Source organism: Mauremys mutica, chromosome 2, assembly GCF_020497125.1.
Source record: "Mauremys mutica isolate MM-2020 ecotype Southern chromosome 2, ASM2049712v1, whole genome shotgun sequence".
Lineage (NCBI taxonomy): Eukaryota > Metazoa > Chordata > Testudines > Geoemydidae > Mauremys > Mauremys mutica.
The window spans coordinates 224,560,413-224,588,342 of NC_059073.1; the positions used below are offsets into that span (position 1 = coordinate 224,560,413).

Below are 27,930 nucleotides of genomic sequence, written 5' to 3' on the forward strand. Positions count from 1 at the left end.
GATGGACCTATCCTCCATTAACTTATCTAGTTCTTTTTTGAACCCTTTCAGCATTCCCTGGCAAAGAGTTCCACAGGTTGACTGTGCATTGTGTGAAGAAATACTTCCTTTTGTTTGTTTTAAATCTCTGCCAATTAATTTAATTTGGTGACCCCTAGTTCTTGTGTTATGAGGAGTAAATAACACTTCCTTATTTACTTTCTCCACACCAGTCATAATTTTATAGACCTCTAGCATACCCTCCTTAGCTGTCTCTTTTCCAAGCTGAAAAGTCCCAGTATTATTAATCTCTCCTCATATGGAAGCAGTTCCATACTCCTAATCATTTTGTTGCCCTTTTCTGTACCTTTTCCAGTTCCAATATATATATTTTTTGAGATGGGGCGACCACATCTGCATGCAGTATTCAAGATGTGGGCTTACTATGGATTTATATAGAGGCAATATGATATTTTCAGTTTTATTATCTATCCCTTTCCTAATGATTCCAAACATTGTTAGCTTTTTTGACTGCCACTGTGTAGGGATATTAAAGAAGGTTTATATTAGACATGGTTTATATGAAAAATGACTTATTGTTAATTGATGCCTCATAACTAAAGGTTTATGTTAAAAGTAAATTTGTGATTCTAACCTGCAAGCCACCAGCTGTGTCTGTGTGAAGCCTGCTCAAAGAAATACTTTGTATAAAACTTGTTAAACATTAATTAACTCTAAGTAAGCCAAAACAGTAGCTGTTATAGTGTATAGATAGAGACCCCCACCCTCTGTAAGTTTTCATCTCACTTTATCTTTGATTGTTAAAAGACAGGGAGTCTCACATAAATTGGTAACACCCCAAAAAGCAAAGAGACAGTGAAATAGATGTGATTAAGATAGAGAATGTATGTGACTGAATGATTAGGGAGTTACCAGTCTGAAGAATTCAGTGTTGGCTGAAGAAGGTGTCAAGTGGGATCAACCAGATGACCCACCACACCTCAAAGGAAGGAAAAACAAGTATCTGACAGAATGGAGCCAGCCATCTGCTGATTGATTTAGCAACAGCAGAATGAAGCAACTCCTATCAACTAACATAGGGAAAAATCCCTATAAAACTGGACTCTAAAGAATAAGGACTTTGAGTCTATGGTTCTGATACCAACCTCCAGGAGCATCAGATGCATCTGACACAGACTCGGCTCCATCCTCATGACCAAGATACCTGGCCAGTAACTTGGCATGAGCAACATCTAGGCTGGTAACTATAACATCTATACAGAACCTGAATGAATGATTGTGTGAATGAATATATATGTATGTGTGTGTGTGTATAAGAAATAAGTAGTGATAGAAATAAGTAGGAAAACATTGTCTTTTGTTTTGTTATGGTATTTACAATAAATGTGGCATCTTTGCCTTATCCCTCTTAATAAGATCCTGCTAGTTTTTATTGGTACAACAACTGCACATTGAGTCGATGTTTTCAATGACTCCAAGATCTCTTTCTTGAGTGATAACAGCTATTTTAGACCCCATCATTTTATATGTATAGTTGGAATTATGTTTTCAAATGTGCATTACTTTGCATTTTTCAACATTGAATTTTATCTGCCATTTTGTTGCCCAGTCACCCAGTTTTGTGAAACTCTTGGCAGTCTGCTTTGGACTTAACTATCTTGAGTAGTTTTGTATCATCTGCAAATTTTGCCACCTTACTGTTTACCCCTTTTTCAGATCATTTATGGATATTTTGAATAGTACTGGTACCAGTAAAGACCCCTGGGGAACTTCACTATTTACCTCTCTCCATTCTGAAAACTGATCATTTATTCCTATTGTTTGTTTTCTACCTTTTAACCAGTTACCAATTCATGAGAAGACCTTCCCTCTTATCCCATGACTCCTTACTTTGCTTAAGAGCCTTTGGTGAGGGACCTTGTCAAAGGCTTTCTGAAAATCTAAGTACACAACATCACCCATGTCCATGTTTGTTGACCCCCCTCCAAGAAGTCTAGTAGATTGGTGTGGCATGGTTTCCCTTTACAAAAACCATGTTGACTCTTCCCCCAACAAATAGTGTTCATCTATATATCTGATAATTCTGTTCTTTACTATAGTTCAACCAGTTTGCGTGGTACTGAAGTTAGGATTACCAGCCTGTAATTTCCAGGATCACCTCTGGAGCTTTTTTTTTTTTTTAATGGAGTCACATTAGCTATCCTCCAGTCATTTGGTACAGAAGCTGATTTAAATGATAGGTTATATATCACAGTTAGTAGTTCTGCAATTTCACATTTGAGTTCCTTCAGAACTCTTGGGTGAATACCATCTGGTCCTGGTGACTGGTTAATTTGTAATAAAGAAAAAGAAGGGATTGAAAAGAAAGGAAATATGTATAGAGCCAAGAGTAGTCATGGGGTGGGGAGGAAAACTTTAGTACAATGTGAAAAGCCAGGTCAGATGAAGAAAGATGAATTGGGATGTGGGGACTGTTTTCCATACTGAAAGGCCTTCCACAGCAAAAGCTGCAATGCCCACTTCACACATCCTAAGCAGAAGGAGGGGTGTGGGTGACCTCAAAGAGTTGATTGCACAAGACTCAAGGATCAGGTTTCAAATGTTGTCAGTGCCAACACCATGAAAAGCTTTAAAAACCAATCAGCAATATGCACTGAATGTCCTCAAAAGCCAGACTAAGGAGCACCCAACCCATAATTAGTTTAGGTAATTAGTAATGTTTGGATTATTTTTATGTCAAAATATCTAGCCTTTCCCCTCCAAATGATGCTTCAACCTGCACTTGTATATAACTTGTGTATCGGTGATGTCACCTCAGTTATGGAACCTGAATAGAGAATTGAGTTGGTCTATAGCATTTCAGGCATATTTTAAATAATAGAACAGCCATATACTTCAGGGACCCAAACTTGCAGTCCTCACTCAGACAAAATTCCTACGGCCCCCAATTCTTCAGTGGCTATTCTGTTTGAATAAAGACTTTCAGAGCACAACCATGGGTGCAAGGAGTTGAGGTACATGGGGAAAAGGTCAAAATGAACTCTGCACTCTCGGGCGGCGGTAGCTTTGTCGGCAGGAGAGCTCTCCCGCCGACAAAGCGCTGTTCACATTGGCGCTTTTTGCCGGTGAAACTTTTGTCATTCTGGGATGTGTTTTTTTCACACCCCTGAATGACAAAAGTTTTACCAATGAAAATCCAGTGTAGACAAAGCCTAACTGCTGTTCAGGTTTCAGTCGGTCAAAGTTTGTCCATCCCAAAAGAGAGAATCATAAAACAAGACCAAGCCAAAACTCTTTAGTCTTTAGTCAGAACTACTGCAGAACAGTCTAAATTTAAAATCCCTATGTCCCTGCAAGATGCAATAACCCTTATGTTAATTAGTATCCTTAAATTCCTTATGGAAGGCAACTCAATTTAGTGTGTATCATGCCTAGGACTGAGGCTGCATTTCTAAGACAGGGTGATCCATCTCTGTTTTCTAACTACAAAATTGTAGCATACATAATGACGATTAATTAGGAAGAACAACAGCTGAGATACTTAATGGATTACCATGTAAAGTGCACAATAAATGACTGACCATATGATGCTCACTGTTAAAGCAGACTATACTAATGTGTACCAACAAAAGGACTTTATTTATTTGATTTTCTGTAAACATTTCAAATAATCTAAATATAATAGGTAATGAATATCCATAGATTTACTGCATAAAGAGAAAACACAAACCATGTGTATTAGAAGGAAGTATTACTTCATAACTATTTTATTTGACACTGCACATTTTATTTATCAGATGTGAAACTAATTAACTGTTAAGAAATCTGAGGCCTAAATCATTCTGGTTTTTTTGTAAGGCTTCTGTTTTTCAGTTTTAACTGCCAAACGCCAATGAAACAGAAAACAAACAAAAAGAGCAAGAAAGCAAAATCGATGTTCATCCAGTAACCACCATGTAACCACCAATACATAAGGGCTTATTTATAGAGTGGGGTAATGCAGACTCTGGGCGTGTGATTTCTAAACATGTGTTGTTCATTAATTGGTCCATGTTGGAGCACGTTCTATAGTGGAGTGCAGGGGCGACTCTAGGATTTGCGACGCCCCAAGCAGGGCGGCACGCCGCGGGGGGCGCTCTGGCGGCCGCGGGTCCCGCGGCTCCGGTGGAACTCCCGCAGGCACGTCTGCGGGAGGTCCACCGGAGCCGCGGGACCAGCGGACCCTCCGCAGGCATGCCTGTGGGAGGTCCACCGGAGCCGCCTGCCGCCCTCCCGCGGGACGCCGCCCCAAGCGCGCGCTTGGCGCGCTGGGGTCTGGAGCCGGCCCTGGTGGAGTGGACTTTAACATACTGCTGTTTGAAACAGGAAACATTACAAAGAGATTACTCATTACAGTATATACAAAGAGAAAGCCCTGAAAAACCCCAGTTTTTGGACATCTACATAAAACTCAAATTGCTAAAAATAACCCTCCAAAATGAAATGAATAAATCCCCCAAAACAGAAGATCTAGGTTTCTGTAACAAAATGCTCAGTGCTTAATATGGCTTGCTAGAAGTGATAATGATTCAGTGGATTGTATAATACTGTTCATGTGGATCACTTTTTAATAGCGTCCAAAATGAAACAATGTCTATTTATGATAATGATACAGTATATTAATGGTAATTATGAAGCTGGCTAACCACCCACTCCACCTCAGTGGAAAGGGCATTAGAGGCAAAAGAAATATCATTTGAGGTAAACAGAGCAATGCTAAACATATACGTACCATATAAATATTTTCAATTGACATGCAGAGTTGGTAGGTATAAAGATGGATTCTAGTACTAATCCTTGCTGTAACTACAACAAAGAGCAAGTCAAGATATTCTAATAAGCTGTGCAAAGAAGCCCTTTGAAAATAATGGAAAGGACAGGAGGAGAACAAAGAAAATGGAAACATGACCAGGTCACAGAGCTTCAGGATACAGAGCAATATTGAGTGATGCAGAGAGTCAAAAGCTTTCTCAGATAAAGACAGACAATACAAGTTTCTGTAAAATGACTTTATTCCTGACGTTACATTGTGTGATTACGGAATTTAAAAAAGGTTGTGCCAGCCAAATGAAAGTGGAAAAACAAATCTGAGAGGTGTATTTGCTGTTATTTAAGCATTTTTAAAAACTGTTTCTGTGGATAACTTTCTGACTAGTTTAATCTTACACACCAGTCATGCTTGTCACAATAACCCCAAAATGTAGCCTGCCAATCTTTCCTTTTTGGATATTGCCAAAATGCCCTTTCATGATAAGCTAAAGAAACCTATCTATTCTGACAGAAATGTAGTCAAACATCACACATTAACATGCACTTTACAATATATATATATATATATATATTAAACAATGTACCATTTTTATGCCGTATGACTGAATTAACTAGCCTATAAAACTGCTGGACTACCAATAAACATTACACAGTTTCTTTCCCAAAGGGAAAGTTGGTGGGTGCCACCCAATCTTTGAGGTACTGTACAAAGAATTTCCTTCAAGAAACTGGGCACCCACAACTTATATTTTCAAGAACTTAGAGCACTTTGTGTCTGCTTGGGGAGAAGGGAAGACAGTGGTGGCGGTAGAAGTTATCTAAGTTTGGGAGTGGGGAAATGGCAAGAGTTTATTTTGAACATGTGCTATGAGTTCTGGTTGAGATCATTATAATCAAATATCAATAAACCACAGCTGTTGATTAATCGCAGTTAACTCACCCCATTAACTCAAAAAATTAATCAAGATTAATTGCAGTTTTAATTGCACTGTTAAACAACAGAATACCAATTGAAATGTATTAAATATTTTCGGAAGTTTTTCTACATTTTCAAATATATTGATTTCTACTATAACACAGAATACAAAGTGTACAGTGCTCATTTTATGTTATTACTTTTATTATGAATATTTGCACTGTAAAATGATAAACAAAAGAAGTAGTATTTTTCAATTCATCTCATACACGTACTGTAGTGCAATCTCTTTATTGTGGAAGCGCAACTTACAAATATAGATTTTTTTGTTACATAACTGCACTTAAAAACAAAACAAAGTAAAACTTTAGAGCCTACACGTCCACTCAGTCCTACTTCTTGTTCAGCCAGTCTCTAAGAGAAACAAGTTTGTTTACATTTACAAGAGATAATCCTGCCTGCTTATTATTTACAATGTCACCTGAAAGTGAGAACATGGCACTTTTGTAGCTGGCATTGCAAGATATTTACATGCTAGATATGCTAAACATTCATATGCCCCTTCGCTTTGGCCACCATTCCAGAGGACATGCTTCCATGCTGAAGATGCTTGTTAAGCAAATAATGTGTTAATTAAATTTGTGACTGAACTCCTTGGGGGCCAACTGTATATCTCCTGCTCTGTGTTTTACCCGCATTCTGCCATATATTTCATGTTACAGCAGTCTCGGATGATGACCCAGCACACGTTTGTTTTAAGAACACTTTCACTGCAGATTTGACAAAACGCAAGGAAGGTACCAATGTGAGATTTCTAAAGATAGCTACAGCACTTGACCCAAGATTTAAGAATGTGAAGTGCCTTCCTAAATCTGAGAGGGATGAGGTGTGGAGCATGCTTTCAAAAGTCTTAAAAGAGCAACACTCTGATGTGGAAACTACAGGACTCGAACCACCAAAAAAGAAAATGAACCTTCTGCTGGTGGCACCTGACTCAGATGATGAAAATGAACATGCATCAGTCTGCACTGCTTTTGATCGTTATTGAGCAGAACCTGTCATCAGCATGGAGGCAAGTCCTCTGGAATGGTAGTTGAAGCATGAAGGGACATATGAATCTTTAGTGCATCTGGCACGTAAATATCTTGAAATGCTGGCTACAACAGTGCCATGCGAACACCTGTTCTCACTTTCAAGTGACACTGTAAACTAAAAGCAGGCAACATTATATCCTGGAAATGTAAACAGCGATTGGCTGAACAAGAAGTAGGACTGAGTGGACTTGTAGGCTTTAAAGTTTTATATTGTTTTATTTTTTGAATGAAGTTATTTTTTGTACAAAATTCTACATTTCTAAGTTAGACTTTCATGATAAAGAGATTGCAATACAGTACTTGTATTAAATGAATTGAAAAATACTATTTCTTTTATATTTACTGTGCCAATATATATAATAAAAAATAAATAAAAAGTGAGCACTGTACACTTTGTATTCTGTGTTGTAATTGAAATCAATATATTTGTAAATGTGGAAAACATCCAAAAATATTTATATAAATAGTATTCTATTATTGTTTAACAGCATGATTAATCATGCGATTAATTGTGATTAATTTTTTTAATCACATGATTAAGCGCTTGACAGCCCTAAAATAAACAAACAAATAAAAGTATCAGAGGGGTAGCCGTGTTAGTCTGGTTCTGTAGAAGCAGCAAAGAATCCTGTGGCACCTTATAGACTAACAGACGTTTTGCAGCATGAGCTTTCGTGGGTGAATACCCACTTCTTCGGAGAATACCCGAAGAAGTGGGTATTCACCCACGAAAGCTCATGCTGCAAAACGTCTATTAAACAAATAAAAGGAAGCTTTTGACCCAATTTGGCATACCGAAAATAGAGTGGGAAGGAATGATAATTATGAGATTCAGAAGAATTAGCAGGTTCTTGGATTCCCAGAAAACCACAGTGGTTCACAATGCCATTTTATATCAAATGTGACCTTTGCATGTACTGTTAATAATTAATATATGTCCTCTTCCTCTCCTCTGTCTTGTCACTTTCTTTCTATGTGTATCACAGTCCTCTGGTGCTGTCTGGTGTTCTCTGTGATTCTGTCCCTTTGATGGGCACTGAAGTTACTCCAATGTGAAGAAGGAAGAACTGCATCTGGACTTAACCTCTGCTGAAGTCACTGCTGTGTACTGCCATGTAGTTTCAGTGTCATGTGAAGGTGCAAACACTAAAATGGATAGTGTCACAAAGGGTTTGAGAGGGAGGGGAAATGCAGATTATAGTTTTCAGTTTTAACAGACAGCTGCTCTGGCAGCCATGGATAGCAGGATTAAGAATCGTATTGCTGATTCTCACAATGTTTGTCATGACTCTTCTGATATTTCGTTACTTTTTAATGGTTCACATAAATTTCTGGTTTTTGCCTTCAGTCAAGTTTCACTCTTTCCCCAACTGGCTTCTGTCTTCATTTATTGACAATGGGACTGAAGTCACAGGCTGCCTTCAGCAAGATAACCACCATGGCCCTTTCACTTTTCTAGGTGAAAGTGAGCCTTCCCCCCGGCAAACACTGTGGATCTTTAATTTTCATATGAAGGCCAAGCAAGAATCAGAATAACAGAGAATGAGACTGTAAGGGCAGAAGGCTTTTTAGGAAACAGGACAAGAAACTATGAGGAATCGGGGGGTGGGGGGGAATGTGGGGAGCAGAAGGTAGCTGAAAGGAGTTGCAGAGGAATGTGGCATGGCTTAGAGTGACAATGGGATGGGCAGGAGATTCTGAGCTAAATATTGCGGGGAGGAGGAGCAAGAGGAGATAGGGTGCAACAAGGAGGCTGAGGGCGGGGGGAGGGGGGGAAGGGAGAACATGCGGAGATAGAGCCAGTGGGACAGTGGCCTATTCTCACGAGTTAAGTCGGGGGGCTAGAGTGGCAGACGTCACACCCAGAGTTATAGGAGAGGGTAAGTAGAGGCCTCTCTGAGTAGTGAATAAGGATGCATGCATTTTGTGTGTGTGTGTGTATATTTCAGTTAATTTTGAACCTGAAATGCTAGAACACAGATTGGGGCGGGTAGGCAACTTCCCCCCAAAAGATTAACATATCAGAAGGCAGGGGAAAAGCAATGTGATTATTTTTGGAAAAATCTCATGATTTTACGACAAAATGATTTTTTGGGGTCTGGCATGATTTTTGAATGTTAGGTAATAGTAGGCATCGGCAATACACTTCGTAATACTGAAGAATGCCAGTTTTATGCTTGCTTTTGCCCTCATATAAATGGCATCTTGAAAAATTAGCTACTATACTGCAGATAAGAAAAATTTGTCCTTAAAAGCCAATCACGTATAAAATAAATATGAAACGAGAAGTAAAAGCTCTGGACAAAAGGAACTCAAGTCTCGTATATCAGATTGAATTTATGAGCATAAGGCTTGTATCACAGGAGAGGGATTCTATTGTAGATAATGATATTTTGTGCATACAGATTAGCATTACGTGACCGTCATGTACGAAACATGAAAGAGATATTCAATATTGCTATTAAGACAAGATAATATAGACACCGTATGTAATATTTACAAAGGAACAAGACTTTCCTAGCATTCTAAATTGATTTAACACAGCTAAACTTTCAAATCCCGAGAACAATTTTTCAATCAATCAATAGACATGTGAGATTTACAAGGGGAAATGGACTTTTCTGTTATTCTAGTTTTGATTTTGAAATGAGTTAGCATCACTAAAGCTTTCAGGTCCTGTATACCATCTTTCAGTCAGTTGAGATTAAAGTGCTCAGAAAGATTAATGGTAGAGTTGGGATTAAGGATTTTATATATCACTCAAATTCAAAAATAAAGGTAGCAGAAGTACTAGGATAATGATAAGATATATCCACACTGTAATAGCTATGAATAAATGGAATTGACACCACAGCAGATTGAATACAGTCAAATATCTGAGTAGACATTATTAATAAATATTATTCTTGATGAAAATGCAGACACTGTGTAGTGACAATTCCTGAAGGTAGTTTTCTTGAAAATATTCTTGTTTCCACAAACAGCTATGTGGGTGAACATGACATGGCCTACTGATTTGTAAAGACTTTCTGTTCTGGAGGGATGGAAAGTGCGATAATGAAATGAACCCCCTTCATCTGACAATTTAGAGTGTATGAAATGTGGTATTAATTTGTCACTGAGGGTGAACTTCAGAAGGTTCCCATTTCTCAATGGTGTGCATGCTTAGAAAATTTACCAATTTCTAAAATGGAACAAAGTTACAAATAGGATTAGAATGGGTTAGTATTCTCCCAGGCTGACTAAATGGAACAATATTCCTAGGTACATATGCCTCTACTTTCCAGTACTTTAGAGGAAGTAGAGCCAGATGTCTTTAGGAGACAGAGCTTTCTGGAAACCTTTAAGCATGAAAGGAAGATATTTAGCAAGAAACAGGAATCTCAAAGGCATTTCTAAAAGAGTTTGGAGAGGTCATTAAGACCTAGAAGAAATGCAGGAATATTTCCCTGGCATGACATCTAGATACTTTTATTAATTTTTGTAAGTGGCCATTCAGAACAGGCCACCAATCCTTCCATTCAACCATCCATCCACTGCAGCACAAGGAAGATATTTAATCTTTGGGTTGAAGTGAATCCTTGCTTTGCAGAACTTATGCTGCGTTTGTGAATCAAGATCAAAATCTCATCAGCATCTGGCTTTTGCAGAACTAAGAGATCATATGAATGTGCTCTGCTTTACTTGGTCTGTTCCACACCTTATCACAGTTTGGCACCCTGACACCAAGATGATGCTTTAAAAAATAAAAAAACAAAACACAACTGAAAAAAAAAAAGATTCTGTGGGCTGCTTGGTTTCTTGCTGAATCAGCCAGTGGTTGCTAAACCAATTTTCAAAGTGCCGAACCAACTTACACACAGCAGAAGCTAACACATTTTTTTAATTGATTCGAGCCTCCCAGAAAAACAAAGCTAATTTGTCAGTTCTCAGATGAGCTGTTGCATAAATCTTGGTATCTGATGGTATAGATGAACTGTGAACAATCATAAATACGTGATAGGCTGGGCTGGTCCTGTTTCACTTCTGATCAAGCTGTTTTAGAAAGTTTTCCTTGAAGGAAAAAATCTCCTCTACATGAGCACTCTGCAGCTAAGCAGGGCACAATGTCATCCACTTAAAAGGAAAGAGGGATTGAAAGGGCGAGTGACCTTTTGCTTAGAAAATTTTAATTTGAGTCTAATTTAAATGAATGAGGCAAAGTTAAAAGGTTAAAAAGAACTAAGTTCGGGGGAGGGGAGGGGAGATGGATGTCATGAAGAGCAAATCAAACAGCATTTAGTGATACACCACAGACATTTCTTTTTTTTTGCTATTTATGGACAATAAGTTATTGATATTGATTTATGATTAATGTACTACTAGGTTCATGCCTACCTTTCAGAAGGACACTGAGAGGAATAGACAAGCAGAATAATTCAGGACTGGATAGGCAGGATGAAAAATATTGACCTGGGGAGAAGGATTGGTTTGTGTGGAGTGAAGGAAATCTGGTGGACTGGGGCAATACTGTTTAGGTTTATGATCTTTTGGAATATAGCTGGGCCACATAGGGGGATTGGCCCTGAATCTTGACGTTCTATAGAGAATACTATTGTTCCTGAAAGCATACTTTCTGATTCAGTTTAAATGAGCCTCCTGGCTTTACCAATCCCCAAACTCAAGTTATTAAATGTACAAAAGATGGGGATGAAGCATCAGGGGGACTTTAAGAGCAGGAGACACAAAAGAGCTCAGAAGATTTTAAAAATGAATGAGAGACATAAGGATAACGGTTCCAAAGTCTTTAGACATTGCTGGGGATGATGATAAAGGAGATGGTTTAAACTGAGGAGGATTTGGAAAGGGAAAATTAAAAAAAAAAAAAAAAGCAAACACTGAGTGGCTGCAGGATTAAGTTATTTTACGTGATGAGGAAAAAGGCAGGAAAAAAATGGAAAAGGAGAAAGGAATTTGAAAGTACAAAAAAGAGGCAGGAAAACTGTTTGACTACATGGAAGAATAAATTTAAAATGTTATTACTCGGCTCAAAAATATATAGGCCAAATTCCTCCTGGTTTTGGCTTGCACAGCTTTGCACATGTAAATATGTTTTCATATTTGATAAATATAAAGTTTCCTGAGTATTAACACTTATGTGCATAAGAGCTAGTACTCAAAAAGGCATGAACAGGTATTGAGTGTAAACGAAAGGAACTGAGGCCCCTTTAAAAATTTGGCGCAGAATATTTAAATATCTGACATAATATTAAAAGATATTTGCATCGTTACAAGTAGGGTTGACAAATTTCTGATTGCAGAAAACCGAAAATCCTTTCCCCACCCCCTGTCCTGCCCCTTCTCCAAGGTCATGCCCCCGCTCACTCCATCCCCTCTCCATCCGTTGCTCACTCTCCCCTACCCTTGCTCATTCGCTCACTTTCACTGGGATGGGGCGGGGGTTGGGGTGCAGGAGAGGGTGAGGGCTCCAGCTGGGGGGGTGGGCTTTGGAGTGGGGCCAGAAATGAGGGGTCTGGGGTGCAGGAGAAGGCTACGGGGGGGGCCAAGGGGTTCGGAGTGTGGGAGGAGGCTCCAGGCTGGGGCAGGGGGTTAGGGTGCAGGGGGGAATGAGGGCTCCAGATGGGGGTGCGGGCTCTGGAGTGGGGCCAGAAATGAGGGGTTCAGAGTGTGGGAGGGAGCTCTGGGCTGGGCCAGGGGGTTGATATGCAGGGGGGTGAGAGCTCTGGACTGGGGTGCGGGCTCTGGTATGGGCTGGGGATAAGGGGTTTGGGTGTGGGAGGGGGCTCAGGGCTGGGTCAGGGAGTTGGAGTGTGAGAGGGGGAGCAGGGTGTGGGCGGTGCTTACCTCAGGCAGCTGCCAGAAGCAGCAGCATGTCCCCCTTCCGGCTCCTAGGTGGAGGTGTGGCCAGGTGGCTCTGCGTGCTGTCCAATCCAGCGGTGCTGGCCCTGCAGCTCCTAATGGCCGCGGTTCCTGGCCAATGGGGGCTGGGGAGCGAGCGCTCGGAGTATGGGCAGCGCGTGGAGCTCCCTGGCTGCCCCTGAGCCTAGGAGCTGAAGTGGGCACATACCACCGCTTCCAGGAGCTGCACAGAGCCAGGGCAGGCAGGGAGCCTGCCTTAGCCCTGCTGCGGAGCTGACCAGACTTTAAGCAGCCCGATCAGCAGTGCTGACCAGAGCCTCCAGGGTCCCTTTTCGACTGGAATGCCCGGTCGAAAACCAGACGCCAGACAACCCTAATTACAAGTTCACCAGCAAGGTATTTTTCATAATTTTAAAAATATTTCCCCCCACTTCTCAACACACATACTCTCTCTCTCTCTCATTAATGGATTCCATGACATCTGCAAACAGAAAAACAGTTTGACTTCCATTGACTTCAGTGGGCTTTAGATTAGGCCTTGTAACAATAACTGTGTCTTGTGATATGGGCCTTTGGAACCTCAACCCAAGCCATGTGATTGCATCTGAGACAAAGCTTCTGTTTCTTGCCAGTGCTTCTGTGGTCAAATTTGGGGATTATCAAATTTGACAGTGTTCCTTTAAATGTTTCCTTAATGGTAAGAGGATAAAAGCAGCCCTATAAGTCTCAGGAGGAATGTATGAATTCTACAATAGTAACAAATGAGTGTCAGGCTGTTACAATTCTGCATCTATGTGCAAGTCACCTACTCAGTATTGCTAACTGCAAGCATTCAACCCCCCCCCCCACATGAATTAAGGCCCCCTCCACTCCAAATCTTGATATGGATTCCAAATAATGAGATTTTTTTTTCCCCAGAAAAACTAAAATGTTTTCAGTATCAGAGGGGTAGCCGTGTTAGTCTGGATCTGTAAAAGCGGCAAAAAGTCCTGTGGCACCTTATAGACTAACAAACGTATTGGAGCATGAGCTTTCGTGGGTGAATACCCACTTTGTCAGATGCATGGATGAAAGCTCATGCTCCAATACATTTGTTAGTCTATAAGGTGCCACAGAACTCTTTGCCGCTTAATAAGTTTTAGGTTCTTTTTATTTGCTTTCTAGTTTTAAGCCTTTCTTAAACTTTTCTTCACAACCAAGAGGACTCAAATGAATAAAAATAAAATAAAGCTGAGATTCTCACATTCACATGATTCCAGAAGCTAGAGCTTTAAGAACAGCACCAAATATTACAAGACTTAAGATAAAACTGAGAGAGGTGGCAATTCTGTCTACTTACATACACAGAACTGTACCATAAAGCTTTCTACAAGATACTCTGCCTCATCAACAGATTTTTTTTAGGCTATACAAATCAAGGTTAGGAGGACAGATTTAAACAGCATACTGACTGCAGCAGTTATCTTGTGACAAGTAGTCACCTTCCCACACTCCATTTCTCAAGGGACTTCTCAAAGGATTTTATACAAGTCAGTTTCTGAGACGAGGAAGGATATGCACACTGAAAACATGAACAATGTAAGATTACTCAGAGCACATTTGAAGATAGAGATTATCTACAACGATGGATGAAAGCAGTTAGAATAAAAGTCACAGAGTGCAAAAAGGAGGTTTAGTAAAATACTGATATTGGTCTTCTGCACATACACCCATTTTTTTTTTATGGATAACAACTGACCTTGTCATAATTGCTGGCCCTGTAATAGTATAATACAGTATCATCAGTTCTATCACCCTTTATTACAATACACGTTTGTATTATTTATATTCACAAATGTCTTATAATGACAACTGGAAGTTAAGAATAAAGGAGCACAAAAAAGTGGTTAGAAAGCAGGATAAGAACTTCCCTATTTAATTAATAAGAAACACAAAATTGCATTATTCATTTTACAAAATAATACAGTCACCAAAATATAATTGAGTGTGGCCTGAAAATGTCATTATCTCAGGGCGAGAGAGCAAATTGGACCTTTCCCTTCTATTTAAAAAGGACTCATTTAATGTGTTTCCTCAAAACTGAAGTGCAGTTTCAACAGAAAGAAGAACCAGATCTTCCTCTCTCATATCTAGCTCTTTAGATAGCTGTACCAAAAAAAGGTATTGTGGTTTAGAGTCTCTTACCGCTTCACATTTCAGAGAGAGCTTAACCCCTACACTTAACACCTGCATGTGAATATCCCCTTTTTGTTTGTTTTTTGCTAGGGGACTGACATTAATTACTCTTAAAATGGCTGTAATTTTCCAATTTATGTGGCTAAAGTTAGGCACTTTAATTCATATTTAGGAACCTAAATTAGAGATTCTGTGGTGCATGTCTTGTTCCATGGGCTGAAGAGACCCTGACATAATTTAAACAGCCCTGGTGGGAGGGGGAGGCTGTCTAAGGCCTGGTCTACATGCAAAACTTATAGCAGCATACAGGGCTGGCTCAAGGGTTTTTGCCGCCCCAAGTGGCGCAAAAAAAAAGCACGATCGCAATCGGTGCCTGCTCCACCGCGCCACTTTCTTCAGCAGCAATTCGGTGGCCGGTCCTTCCCTCCGAGAGGGACCAGCTGCCGAATTGCCGCTGAAGAGCCTGACGTGCCGCCCCTTCCCCTTGGTCGCCCCAAGCACCTGCTTGTTGAGCTGGTGCCAGGAGCCGGCCCTGGCAGCATAGCTATGTAGGTCAGGGGTGTGAAAAAACCACACTCCCTAGAAACATAGTTAAGCTGACAAAACCCTCAGTGTAGATGCAATTATGGGGAGAGAACAGTGCGTATGCTGCATCTATATCAGGGGGCTCTGCCTCGATAGCTATGCCAACATAAGCTCTGTAGTGCAGGCATAGCCTAAGCTACAGCAGTCTTCTCAGGCTTCCTTATTGGCCACAGCGCTGCCTGGAATCTCTGCAGTGCTGTGATTGCACCGCCGCCCTCATCCCCACTCCTGCCAGGACTCTATATAGGGATAAGTGAGGGGGCCCTGGCGAGGCAGCCTTATAGCTAGGTTGTACAGTGCCAATGTCTGGAGAATCCTCCCCGGGCAGAGTATGGGGCATTTAATCCTCTTTGCCCTGCTCTGGCTCTTTTATGAAGTGTAAAGGGGCCAGAGTGGGCCTGAAAGTCTCAGCCCTGATTTTCAGATGGCCTGAGCACCCAAAGCTTCAACTGACTTAAATAGGAGGGGCTATGGATTCTCATCATTTTTGAAAGCCAGGCCTCTTATTTAGGTGCCTAAATATGAATTGGAAAGTTTTGGCTAAAACAGTGGTCAGTGGGAGAGATGAACCTCAACTATAACATTCTTGTCAGTGACCCCACTGTTTAGATACTCTGGGATACTGTAGAACTAGGGGTGATACTCTTTGTTTCTTCTGTAGGCTGAGCACACTGCACACCTCAGGATCTTCTCATCTCTCTCCAATCTCCCCGCATGCCACCCTCCCATCCCCCTCTAACTGCAATCCTCTCTTCTGCTGTGTGCCTCCTCTTCCCCTTTGCCCTCCCTACCATGGCCCCCCATTCTCTTCCTCCATGCCAGGGCTCTTTTTGGCCCCCATTCCAACTGCATACCGGGGGTTGTGTGTGCCCCATGCCAGGCCTTTGTATGCTGCCCATACTAGGCTCCCTCCATTCCCTCTGCACACCACGGGCTATGTATGCACTCCATAACTCCCCTTCAGCCCCCCACCAAGGTCCCCCATTTTCCCCCTGCCGGGGTTCTGTGTTCCTCCCCATTCTCCCCCACACCCCCCCCTTCTTATTCTCCTCCTTTCTGTTTCAGGCGAGGTCTACACTACAAAGTTTTGCTGACACATGCATCAGAATATGCCAGAATTCCCCCCGTAGATGAAGCTTATCCTGGCAAAAGAGTTCTTTTGCCTGTGTAGCTTATGTCCTTTGGGGAGGTGGCTGAATGATACCAGTAAAAGCACTCCTTTTGCCTGTATGAGATGTGTTTCCACCATGAGGGCCTTTCCCAGTACAGCTATACCAGCAAAGCATTTGCAGTGTAGATTAGCTCTTACAGTATTAACATTTTAAAACTGTAGTGGGAGGGTGGACCGAGGAAAAATGAAGGGTACTGTTAGGCTGGAATATGTTAATAGTTAACTGATTCTTTGATCTAAAGACAATTATAGAGGTGGCTGAAGCTGCTAGCTCTCTTGTTGCAGAATGATTAATAAAAAGGAGTACTATGGACATATATCATTTAATTATTCATTGGGTACTGCTATTTTACTTTTAAAATTATTCTACTAACCTTAGGTGGTTTAAAAGGATAGTCTGGTGAAAAGGTAATGTCAAGGAAGAAAACTCCCCCTTCATACACAGAACCTGGAGGCCCCAGTATAGTTGACCTCCATTCATAAATGTTGTCTCCTTTGGGTCCAGCACTAAAACAGAAAGCAAAAATATGGCATAATGAGAAACCACATAAAACTGAGCATATAGTACATCAGTTATATTTATGATAACATTATCTGGCAATCGCATCAGAAGCAAAAATGATATATTGCATTCATGGAGCTATTCCCCAATAATACATTTGTCTGATGCCATCTTCTTTTTCACCCAAAGTGGTAATCAGACACATAAATGTAGTATAATCACCGTATTAATAAATTATTCAAATAATTATAGAAAGATTAGCTTCCTGACTGCAACTAAAATATTCTTAGCAGAGGGAGGTGAAGCAGTATTTACAATACAAGGAGACAGAGATTACTTGTCTGTCAGCCATTCAGTATTGAACTACCTCCTTACCCACCTCATCACTAGGTGGCATTGCAGCAACACACATTATTATACAGGACAGACTGCATTAAAATCTTGGCACCATACAAATGACCTTCCGGCTTGACGCTCTAAGCTACTATTCTAAATCACTGCAATGACTAATACAGAAGGCTGTTTTACTCTACAATTATTACAATGTGCTGAAAAGCTTATCAAAAGAAAGAGATACTAGCAGGTCAAATTGTATGATTATGTTAATATAAATTCCTCATTTAAACTAGCAAAGTACTAACATATATTTACAATGTACAGAATATAGCTCTAAATGTGGAAATAGAAAAAAACCCTCCTGTATTCAATCAACATCTAGGCACTGAAAACTAATATATTTTTTGCAACACAGCTTCCATATAAATCAAAGTAGCCTCTTTTCAAATAATACAATCTCAGCCTCAGAACCATACATCTTATTCAGCATGGACTTTCATGTGCAGGATTTTAGTTGCAGTAAGCAGAACCCTAACGTTTATTTTTTTCTGTGGATGTGTTAGTTACTTGATTTCAGTAAATATCAATAATATATTCAGATCTAATTCATTGCTAAGCTAGGTTCTAATACAAGTAATATTTTGTGTTTGAAGAACCTACAGAATACCTCTAGGTTAGTGGCCTGTCTATATACAACAACAACAACATCAACCATTATTTCTAATTAGGATCAGTTATGATGGTGACTTCTGTGATGTGGGCACCTACCATATTTTACAGGAAAGAGGAGTTAGTGGATTTTTCAAAATAAGTGTCACAGTATTTTCTTAAGGCATTTCTTATGAAACAATTCTTGTTGTGACTGCAATAAAGAATTCCAGAGCATGCAGGGTTTGTGAAATAGCTGTATGTCTAGAACAGATGAAAGCTCTTGGCTATGCTCCCTGCCTCACAATGTACCCAAGGCGTACAATTATTACACAACATCATGTCATGTTCACTTCTCAACTATTCATTTTGTTCATTGAAAGTTAATAAACCCTCTTCCACCTGAAATTCCTTCAGCTCCCTTCATATTAAAACGTCTGATTGCGTGATTCCCCACATACAACTGGATGACTTACTACTGTGCAGTGTACCAGTTCATTAGTAATGATATCTACATTAATTTTCTATAATAGCTGCTAATGTGTCTTGTATTTCTAAACTCCACACTTTCTTAACAAAAATGTGTTGCAGACACTATAATATTATGGAACCATCATTTTATAATATCAACCATACTATCAAAACTAGCAATGGCTTTAAAGATAAAATCTGTCTTTTTAAGCATCACAACAGCAAAAGAGGTGCTACCCATCTGTATCTCACAATGTCTGTAATTCATCAGATTGCTAGCTGCCAAACAAATTTAATTTACCCGGTTCTCAGCTTGCATTAACCTTTGAATAATAAAGCACAGCTGAGACTGCTGTAAGAAACAAACTAGAGAATTAATAATTAAAAACACCTCCACAGCCTTTGGAAAGACCAATCATAAGCTATCAGGGGAGGTTTAATTGTGACTGAAGTAGGCATTAAAAGGGCTAATTGTACACTTTATAAACCTAAACAAATGCTGGGGCCACAGCACTGCTACAGTATGTGAGGGACACAGAAAGCAAAGCCTTAAAAACACTAGGCAATTAGTTCAAATGAAAAAGGCAAGAAGTAAAGGCAGCCTAAACTTTACATGAAAAAAAACAAACCCTATAATCTGCAAAGGAAATCCCTTGTCATTTTCTACAGAGACAAATTTTCTAATATTGGTAAAAGCAACTACTCATTTGATGCTGGCAGGCTAAAATGGAAGTGATATAAATGTCAAACACAGATAAAAGGTTACATACAGTAAGCATCAAAAGAAAATCCTTTTTTTTACTAGACTCCATTTAGCCTGCATGAGACAGCTGAGCCCTCTTTTGGTTTTGTAAAACTCGTATGTTTTTGATTTTGGAGGATCAAAACTTAAAACTGTACCCAGCTGCCCATTATAATTACATTTCCATAACTTAATTTGGTTATATTGTTTTGCCTACTTGTTTAGCAGTGTTAGCATCTGAAGTCAACAACCTCTTAATTCGAATAGTTGAAAAACACCGCATCTGTCAATTCAACTGTTTCACCATGTCCACTGCACACGCAGCCTGCCAGCACTGTGATGGACATTGATTTATATTAATTCAAAGATTATCTTTGCAACCCAGGGGGACAGAAACATTATAATTAATTATTTTAAATAACAGCTTAAATTATGTCAAGGGTAGCAAAACTCTGTGTTTGCAATGTCTGCATATTTGGATGATCAGTGACAGTAAGCTTGGTCAACCGATATAAAATAGAGATTTATGTGCACAATGAAAGAGCTAACAGCCAGCACCAGCATAACCCTTCTTCTTTTGCACATTAATAATACTAAAGTTCAATAGATGTATTATTTCTTTCCCTTCTTTCCTAATTGTTAAGGTTTTTATATAGTCACCATTTATGATATTGACAAGAGTGACAACACATGAGGTTTCTCCAGAGAAAATTCCCATATGTGCAAGCCCTCAGCTAAATCAGGGTTATAATGCAAGATAATTTAATTACCCTTCTCTCTACATGGACATCTGCCCCACACAGTGAAGCCCAAACATTTTACATTCAGTGTGATTTATATTCCAGCTCCACTAATATTATTGGCAACTAAACCAAAGATCTCAATGAAAGTAAAGTAAACATCTCAGTGCTTGAAACTGTTATCTTTGGAAGGACTGATACAGATGGACATCAGTTTGGCAAAGGGGAGATTAAATCATCTAAGGCTGAACCGACCCAGAGCCAGAGCACATATATATGCTGCTTTCCACTCAACTGATGTTAAACCAGGCAGTTGCAATAATGGGGATAATGATGGCTGTAGCAGTTCCAGATGGAATTACCTCAACCATAAAGATACGGTGGTTGGAATAAGGACTGATCTGTCAGATATGCCAGTGATTCAGTCTCCAAATTTGAGCCCTGACTCTTAAACACTAGCAGTGGTGCAAGATAAAACAAAACAATGAACAAAACAAGAAGAATTCAGGGCCATTCTAGAGCTGGCAATGGACCCCTCCAAGATTTCGAACATCTGTTTCAGGTGAAATTTGTAATAGATGGCTGACGAGGTGTAGTGTGAGCATATGTCCTCATAGGATTTGGATTTAGCAACGACTTGTCAACTGATAGCTCCGTACTGTCATTATTCCCTTACAATGGATGATACACTTCATAGTGTACTGTCTGTCTTATCCACTGGGGACACGCTTCCACAGCTCAGTGGCAAACTTGGGGGTGGGATGATAACAAGTCAGTTCCATGCCATCTCCAGAATGACATCAACGTGTAAGCGCTGAATTAAGGACAAAGAATTGGATAATTTAAAAATGGCCTCCTTTATATTTCATCTTCCAGCACATCTTGCCTAACAGGGAACATACCTCCCTCTCTGCCATTGCCTCTAGCCTATGTGCAATCTACTTGCAGGTGATATGTGTGCACACCACTTAGAAGAGAAATATATGTCCCTCAGATGCTTCAGAAACAACTGTAATTGAATCAATTTTGTTTTAAATGTGGCTAGTGTGTTGAGTATTTTCAATTCTCACAACATATTTCAGGCAGGCAGAAAGAAGACGTACTAAAAGCTGCTTGTCCAGTACAAAGCATGATGAACACCAAACCTTAACTTCATTTAAAGAGTGCACTATAATATTCAGCTTACATTGGTGTATTAATGGGAGAGTTCCATTACTGCATCAGTATTACTACAGATTGTCCTAGACATATTATTAAAGAGAGTTATCTGGAGACCAGAACAAAAACATGGCTGATTTTTATTTTAATCAGAGCTGTAAATTTGTACATAAATCTACTCACTTTACAGAATGTTGGTCAAAATCAATGAAAATCCAAAAGGTCAAAGAAATAAAAGTATCTCCCATGTGGGTCGAAGTAGACAAATGGAATCAATTAATCACAATAATGTTATTTTCAATTAGATTTCTTAATCAAACATATGTTAAGTGTCAAAGGACCAAACACTTCCTCCTAGTTCTGTGAGGGTAGGGAGCATAAACCTGCGCACCGGGGGGTAAGGGAAGTTTTGGAAGATGGGAGGGCCAGTTCAAGGCTACGCTCCCCTTTCCCGGTCCTCTGGATCCTATTGGAAATACGAATTTTGGGGTCTGACCTTACTGCCACATCTGCAGGGAGGAAAAAGAGAGGTTACCTACCACCCTTAATTAGAGTTCTTTGAGACGTGTGGCTCCACACATCTGTGATCAGACTATTTATACTGGTAGCATCCATTGGTCTGTGCCTGTGCACTTTCTCACCTCAGGCGCCAAACTGAGGAACTAAGAGGAGGGGTGGACCGACTGCCTCTCTAGTTCCTTCTCTACAGTGAATCAGAGTTATGATCCAAAGCAGTGGGGAAGAAGTGCAGGTAGTAGAATACAGATAGAGACCACACAACTCAAAGAATTCCCATTTCAGAAAGTAGGTAACCTCTCTTTCTTCTCCGAGTGCTGGTCCCTGTGTGTATTCCACTATGGGTGATTGATAAGCAGTACTCATGAAGAAAAGTGGGCATGAGGACCCTTGTGGTACTGATATTGAAGACGAGAGACCGAAAGGATGCATTGGGGAGGGGGTGTGCACTAGGGTGTAGTATCTTGTGAAGGTATGAATGGAACTCCATGTGGCTTCTTTGTGTATGTCTATGAGAGGTACTTCCCGAAGCAAAGTTACCTAAATGGCCTTTGCTCTGGTGGAGTGCGCCCTCACTCTGTGAGGTGGCGGCATCTCAGACAATTGGCATGAATATGGCATCCATTGCTAGCAGCTGTCCACTCTGTGTCTGTCTTTCCCTACTTTCCCATGCTGCCTCTTGGTGAGCTTCAGACAGTGAATGAAGCACCGGCAGAGTGGGTGCTGGAGCAGCAGGAAGGCCACAGCTGCCCATCCACATGCCACAGTGATACCAGTAGGTGTTTTACAAATGTGTGCAATAAACAGTTGCCACAGAAAACAAAGGAGTAAACTGCTCCAAAACAAAAACAAAGGAACACCAGCAGCCAACTCTGAGACCCCTGCAGCAATGGGCATGGTGCTTTGGTTAGTAACGCCTCTGCTATGAATAAAATAATCATAGCAAAATCTGAGGAAACGAAAAGAAATAAAATAAAATTAGGGTGAACCAGGTTGGGTAAAATAAGAATGACTTCAATCATAAACAAACCTTACCCATATACTTTTCTTTTCTTTCTTTTGTTAAAGATTCAGAAAGCTCACAACACCTCATTTCCTCATTATTTTCATTTTCATGAACTTTCATTTCACCTCCTTGTTCTGGATGGGACTGAAAAATTCATGTCAAAATTCTATAAGAGTTGCTTTTCTTAGGGTATTTCCAGTCTGACTGAAAGCAGAGATTTTTCAGCCCAGGTTTGCAAGCCCAAGAACTTTGAATAAAGTTTGGAAAAGTAATTTGAATTCACAAACTTTCTTAGGCTTGCTCCTACTACTTAAAATTAGAGATCAGGCCTAGATAGAAAGTGTGGCTTCCTAGGATCTCACATTCTAAAGTTTGGGGTTTGATCTGGATTCAGTGCTTTGGTTCAGTATATTATATTGCTGTAAATTTACACTGTGTCTTAGTCTGAGGATTAAATATAATTAAATCAAGTCTTTCAACACCCTTTCTGAGAGGCAGGAAAGTTTAATTAACCCTCTTTTACATGAGAAATATGAGGCAAAGTAGGGTTGCCAGGTGTCCAGTTTTCGACCGGAATGCCTGGTCAAAAAGGGACCCTGCTGGCTTCGGTCAGCACTGCTGACTGGGCCATTAAAAGTCCAGTTGGTGCAGAGCTGGCAGGCTCTCAGCCTTGCTCTGTGTGGCTCCCTGGAAGCGGCAACATGTCCCGCTGGCTCCTAGGGACAGCCAGGGGGGCTCTGTGCACTGCCCCCATCCGGAGCATTGGCTCCGCAGCTCCCATTGGCCAGGAACAGTTTGCAATGGTAATTGGTTTAAAAAAAGAAATTGGTAAAGGAATAGCAATGTGTCCTTTAATGCATCTCAAAATATTGTATCCATACACTTATTAGAGCAACTGTGTTCATTATGTACTGTAGTGCCTCATTATAAGTCTTCTCTAGTTTCAGCAACGGGTCTCTCAGATGTATATTTACTACCACAACCTGAGATGTAATTTATACTTTGGGGCTACCTGCTGTTTTCGGCTTGGCAACAAGCCTGCAGTACACTAAGTTAGTGAGTAAAAGGCTTTATGTGAGGCATCTTATTTGCTTTCTTCTTATTATTTTCCTCTGAGTACCTGTCACTGAAGCCATTAAAAAATACTATGGGGGTGTGAAGCATTGGTTCCCGCCTGCTGATGGCATGTTGTGCTGAGAAATGCATGATTTTGGCCACAATAAAAACAACATATAGAGAACATCATATGGTTGACTTTATCTATGTTTCTTTATTTAGTTATTTGTATCTAATCCCTACCCCCCCAATAAAATCATTACAAATATTCTAGCACTCTAATAGACTGGGTCTATCAAAGACTACTTTGATGCCTTTATTCTTTGTAGTCCTGTCCTCAGAATGTCCCTGGGATGGGAACTATGTCCTAATGCATAAAACTCTTATTTATATTACAGTATCTACAGCAATTTATTGATGGTAAACACCATTACTCGGTATATGATCACAGCATGCTGAGTATTCACAATGAGAATTTAAAAATGGCAATTCTATTAACTATTCTCCACTTTGTTCACTGGAACAAGGTTACATAAAGACCTACCCAGCAGGCTTTCATTATTCAAGATTAGAAACAATGCACTGCTTGGTAGCTTGAATCTATGGGCCTGATTTCCTTCTTCCATCAGTTTTACACTACAGTACCACTACTAGCTTCATTGGAATTACTCCTGATTTATATATACCAGGGTAAGTCAGAGGAGAATCAGACCCTGTTTTAAAATAAGACAAAATCTTTACTTGTGTGATTAATGTCTATGGTAAATTATACTAATATAGTATCTCGCTAGATGCTAGATAGAGATAAAGCATAAAATAAACAAACTGTGAATCACTAAATAGACATCTCTGTGACCTTCTAATGTAAGTCCCACTCTCGTGACCCAGCACCCCTGGATGTTTTTATTCCTTTGTAACTCACAGCTAGCCCCTATTTTTGCCTTTTTCCTTCCTGTTACTGTAATTTATTTCTCAATTTTTATTATTTTTTTATTTCACAGAACTTGCACTTTCCTGCCCTGGTTGCTAATTTAAAAACCTACTTTTTAAGTTAAAAACAAATAATGAACAAAAATCTTTATTGTTTTAAAATTACAAACATAACTTAAAAGAATAAGGCAACTGGTGTGGACAGGCACTATGGAAATCTAGAGTAGCCAGAAGCAATGAGTGCTATACTAGAGAAGAAAACATTTATAGAGGCAGAACTGCCCGCTTGGTGTCTGTGGAAGTAGCAGAGGCAGCACAGAAGCGGTTGGAAGGAGAGGGAAGACGGAGTCTGGCTCAAACAGGTTAGAATGAGTTGTAATTCGTGTGCCTGTGTAATGAATCCTTTGGATTTGAAATATATTTGATACGTTGCTTTGATCATTTATATAAAAATAATTTCAAACTCCTGCTCACTAGCAAAGATCTGCTCATCATTAGCAACAATATGGTAAAACTACACAAAACCTACCAATGAAGGACTGATCACCACCGGTTACTAATGTTTCGTTCACTCTGTGATTATGATGCACTTACAGTGGAAGTGCAATGAACTGCTAATGAACCTCACGTCAGAAATAGACCAGTCTTTTAGTTCCTGGGCTATGGAGTCTTCAGATTGTTTCAAGTGTGTGTATTAGCTGCCTCTCCCATACAGTGTTACTTGCCAGTCCCCATAAGAACATAAGAATGGCCCTACTGGTTCAGACCAAAGGTCCATCTAGCCCAGTATCTTGTCCTCTGACAGTGGCCAATGGCAGGTGCCCCAAAGGGAATAAACAGAGAGGTTATCATCAAGAGATCCATGCCCTGTCACCCAATCCCAGCTTCTGGCAAACAGAAGCTAGGGACACCTTTCCTGCCCATCCTGGCTAATAGCCACTGATGGTCCTATCCTCAATGAATTTATTTAATCTTAGATAAATTGACCTAACGGTCGGGAGAAACCAGTAGACCAAATGGGAAAAATCATTGTATCTGCATAATTGGGAATACAGAACATTCTCTCTTTTAAATCATTCTTAAAACTAATAATTTTCCATAATGAAGAGTGGTATCTTTTAAAAGAGCAGTTATAAAACAGAATTCAAAGAAAATGTTGTTAGCAGGTATATCAGGCATATTTTATGGACTACCTATGGCATTACTAAGATTACTGTCGAATCAAGTGCCAGCCTGACACAAACTAGACTGAAACCTTTTATCCTTTTACTGCTAAAGGGACTGAAAATACAAATGCTGTGCTAATTTTGCTACCAAGCTATATAAAATGTCAATAACTAACTGTTCCATTTCCAATACTCCAAGCAAACCAATTCCTGGTTTTCTCAACATATCACATATTTTGTTTTGCTGCTGCCAAAGTATTGTCAGGAACTGTGATAATATTACCAGCCATCACTGATAAGATAATCAAGAAAGGGATTTTTAATAAAAGTCCATCTATTTTGGCTAATAAAAAAGTGAAATTCATACTTCTCTATGCAGCATCATAGATATCAACACAATATTGAATTTAGAGAATCTTTTGCCCAGAGCTATACTGTGTGCATATGCGCACAATCTTTAGAAACACAGAACATGTGGGTTCAGACTACTAGTCCATCAAATCCGGTGTCCCACCTCAACACTGGCACATAACTGATGCTTCACAGGAAGATAACCCACCCCTTCCACAATGCATCTAGCCAACTAAGGAGTCCAGTCAATGTCTACCTTGTAATCCTGGGAGTCTTCTGGCTACGCAGCTTCGGTTCAGAGCCCTGACCCCAACAGCCTGCCAGCAGCCCACAAGTCTCACCCTGGCTTTCCTCATCTTGGTTACTCCTTGCAGATCTTTCTGACCTTAGTACCCTTCCACCACCAAATTTGCCCCAAAGTCATCCTACTGCAGGGGCCAGTCCCTCTTACTGGGCCCTCACTGAAAAAGTATTAGGTTTGTTACCTCTACAGAGACAATATAGCATTCCAACCTGTCATCTTACTAGAAGCACACACTTTACTGAACAGCTCTGATGATTTATAATGAAAACAAAACAAGGTTATTAACCAAAGAGCACGGATTAAGGGATATCAAGCAAAAGAGATAAGGTAGACATGGTTACAAGGACATAGGCGGCAGGTTTGTATAATTTTTGGTGGGGCCCAAAATGGTGGTGCCCCCCCGCTCCCGCCCCGTAAGCCGATATAAAATGAAGCTACAACGCCTCAGTGCCACAAGATTACAAGGTTGGAGAAGGAGTAGGGGTTCCAGGGACCAGTCAAGGGACAAGGAGCAGGGGGGGTTGGATGGGGCAGAGGTTCGGAGGGGCAGTCAGGGGACAGGCAGCAATTGGATAGGCATGGGAGTCCAGGGGGTTTATCAGGGGACAGGTAGGGGGTGGGATCCTGGGGGGAAGTTGGGTGGGGTCTCAGGAGGGGGCAGTTGGGGACAAGGAGAAGGGAGGCTTAGATAGGGGCTGGGGTCCCAAGGGGCAGTTAGTGGCAGTTGTCTCGGGAGTGGGTAATCGGGGGACAAGGACCAGTGGTGCTTAGATAGGGGGTGGGGGTCCTGGGAGGCAGTTGGGGCAGGGGTCTGGGGAGGGGGCAATCAGCGGCCAGGGGCTGGGATTCAAAGGGCTCTGAGCTGCTGGCAGCCGCGGGGAGCCCTGAGCTCTTTAAATCCCAGCCGCCGCGGCTGGCATTCAAAGGGCTCTGGGCTCTCTGCCCCTGCGGGCAGCCCAGAGCCCTCTGATTCCCAGCTGTGGCTGGGATTTAAAAGGCTCTGGGCTCCCCGCTGCTGCCGGCAGCCCAGAGCCCTCTGATTCCCAGCCGCGGCTGAGATTTAAAGGGCTCTGGGCTCCCCGCGGTTGCAGGCAGCCCAGAGCCCTCTGATTCCCAGCTGCGGCTGGGATTTAAAAGGCTCTGGGCTCCCCGCTGCTGCCGGCAGCCCAGAGGCCTGATTCCCGGCCGCGGTTGGGATTTAAAGGGCTCTGGGCTCCCCGCGGTTGCAGGCAGCCCAGAGCCCTCTGATTCCCAGCTGCGGCTGGGATTTAAAAGGCTCTGGGCTCCCCGCTGCTGCCGGCAGCCCAGAGGCCTGATTCCCGGCCACGGTTGGGATTTAAAAGGCTCTGGGCTCCCCGCTGCTGCCGGCAGCCCAGAGCCCTCTGATTCCCGGCT

At 41.0% G+C, this 27,930-nt stretch overlaps 1 protein-coding gene across 4 annotated transcripts in view; it reads right to left on the reverse strand.

Moving 5' to 3' along the window:
• The window catches only part of UBE2E2 (ubiquitin conjugating enzyme E2 E2), a 329,157-nt gene that overhangs the window by 45,448 nt on the left and 255,779 nt on the right, over positions 1–27,930 (reverse strand). For all 4 annotated transcript variants that reach the window (XM_045007069.1, XM_045007068.1, XM_045007065.1 and 1 more), the window contains one exon: positions 16,984–17,116. In XM_045007069.1, the coding sequence (XP_044863004.1) occupies positions 16,984–17,116 (133 nt within the window). The remainder of the gene's footprint in view (positions 1–16,983; positions 17,117–27,930) is intronic.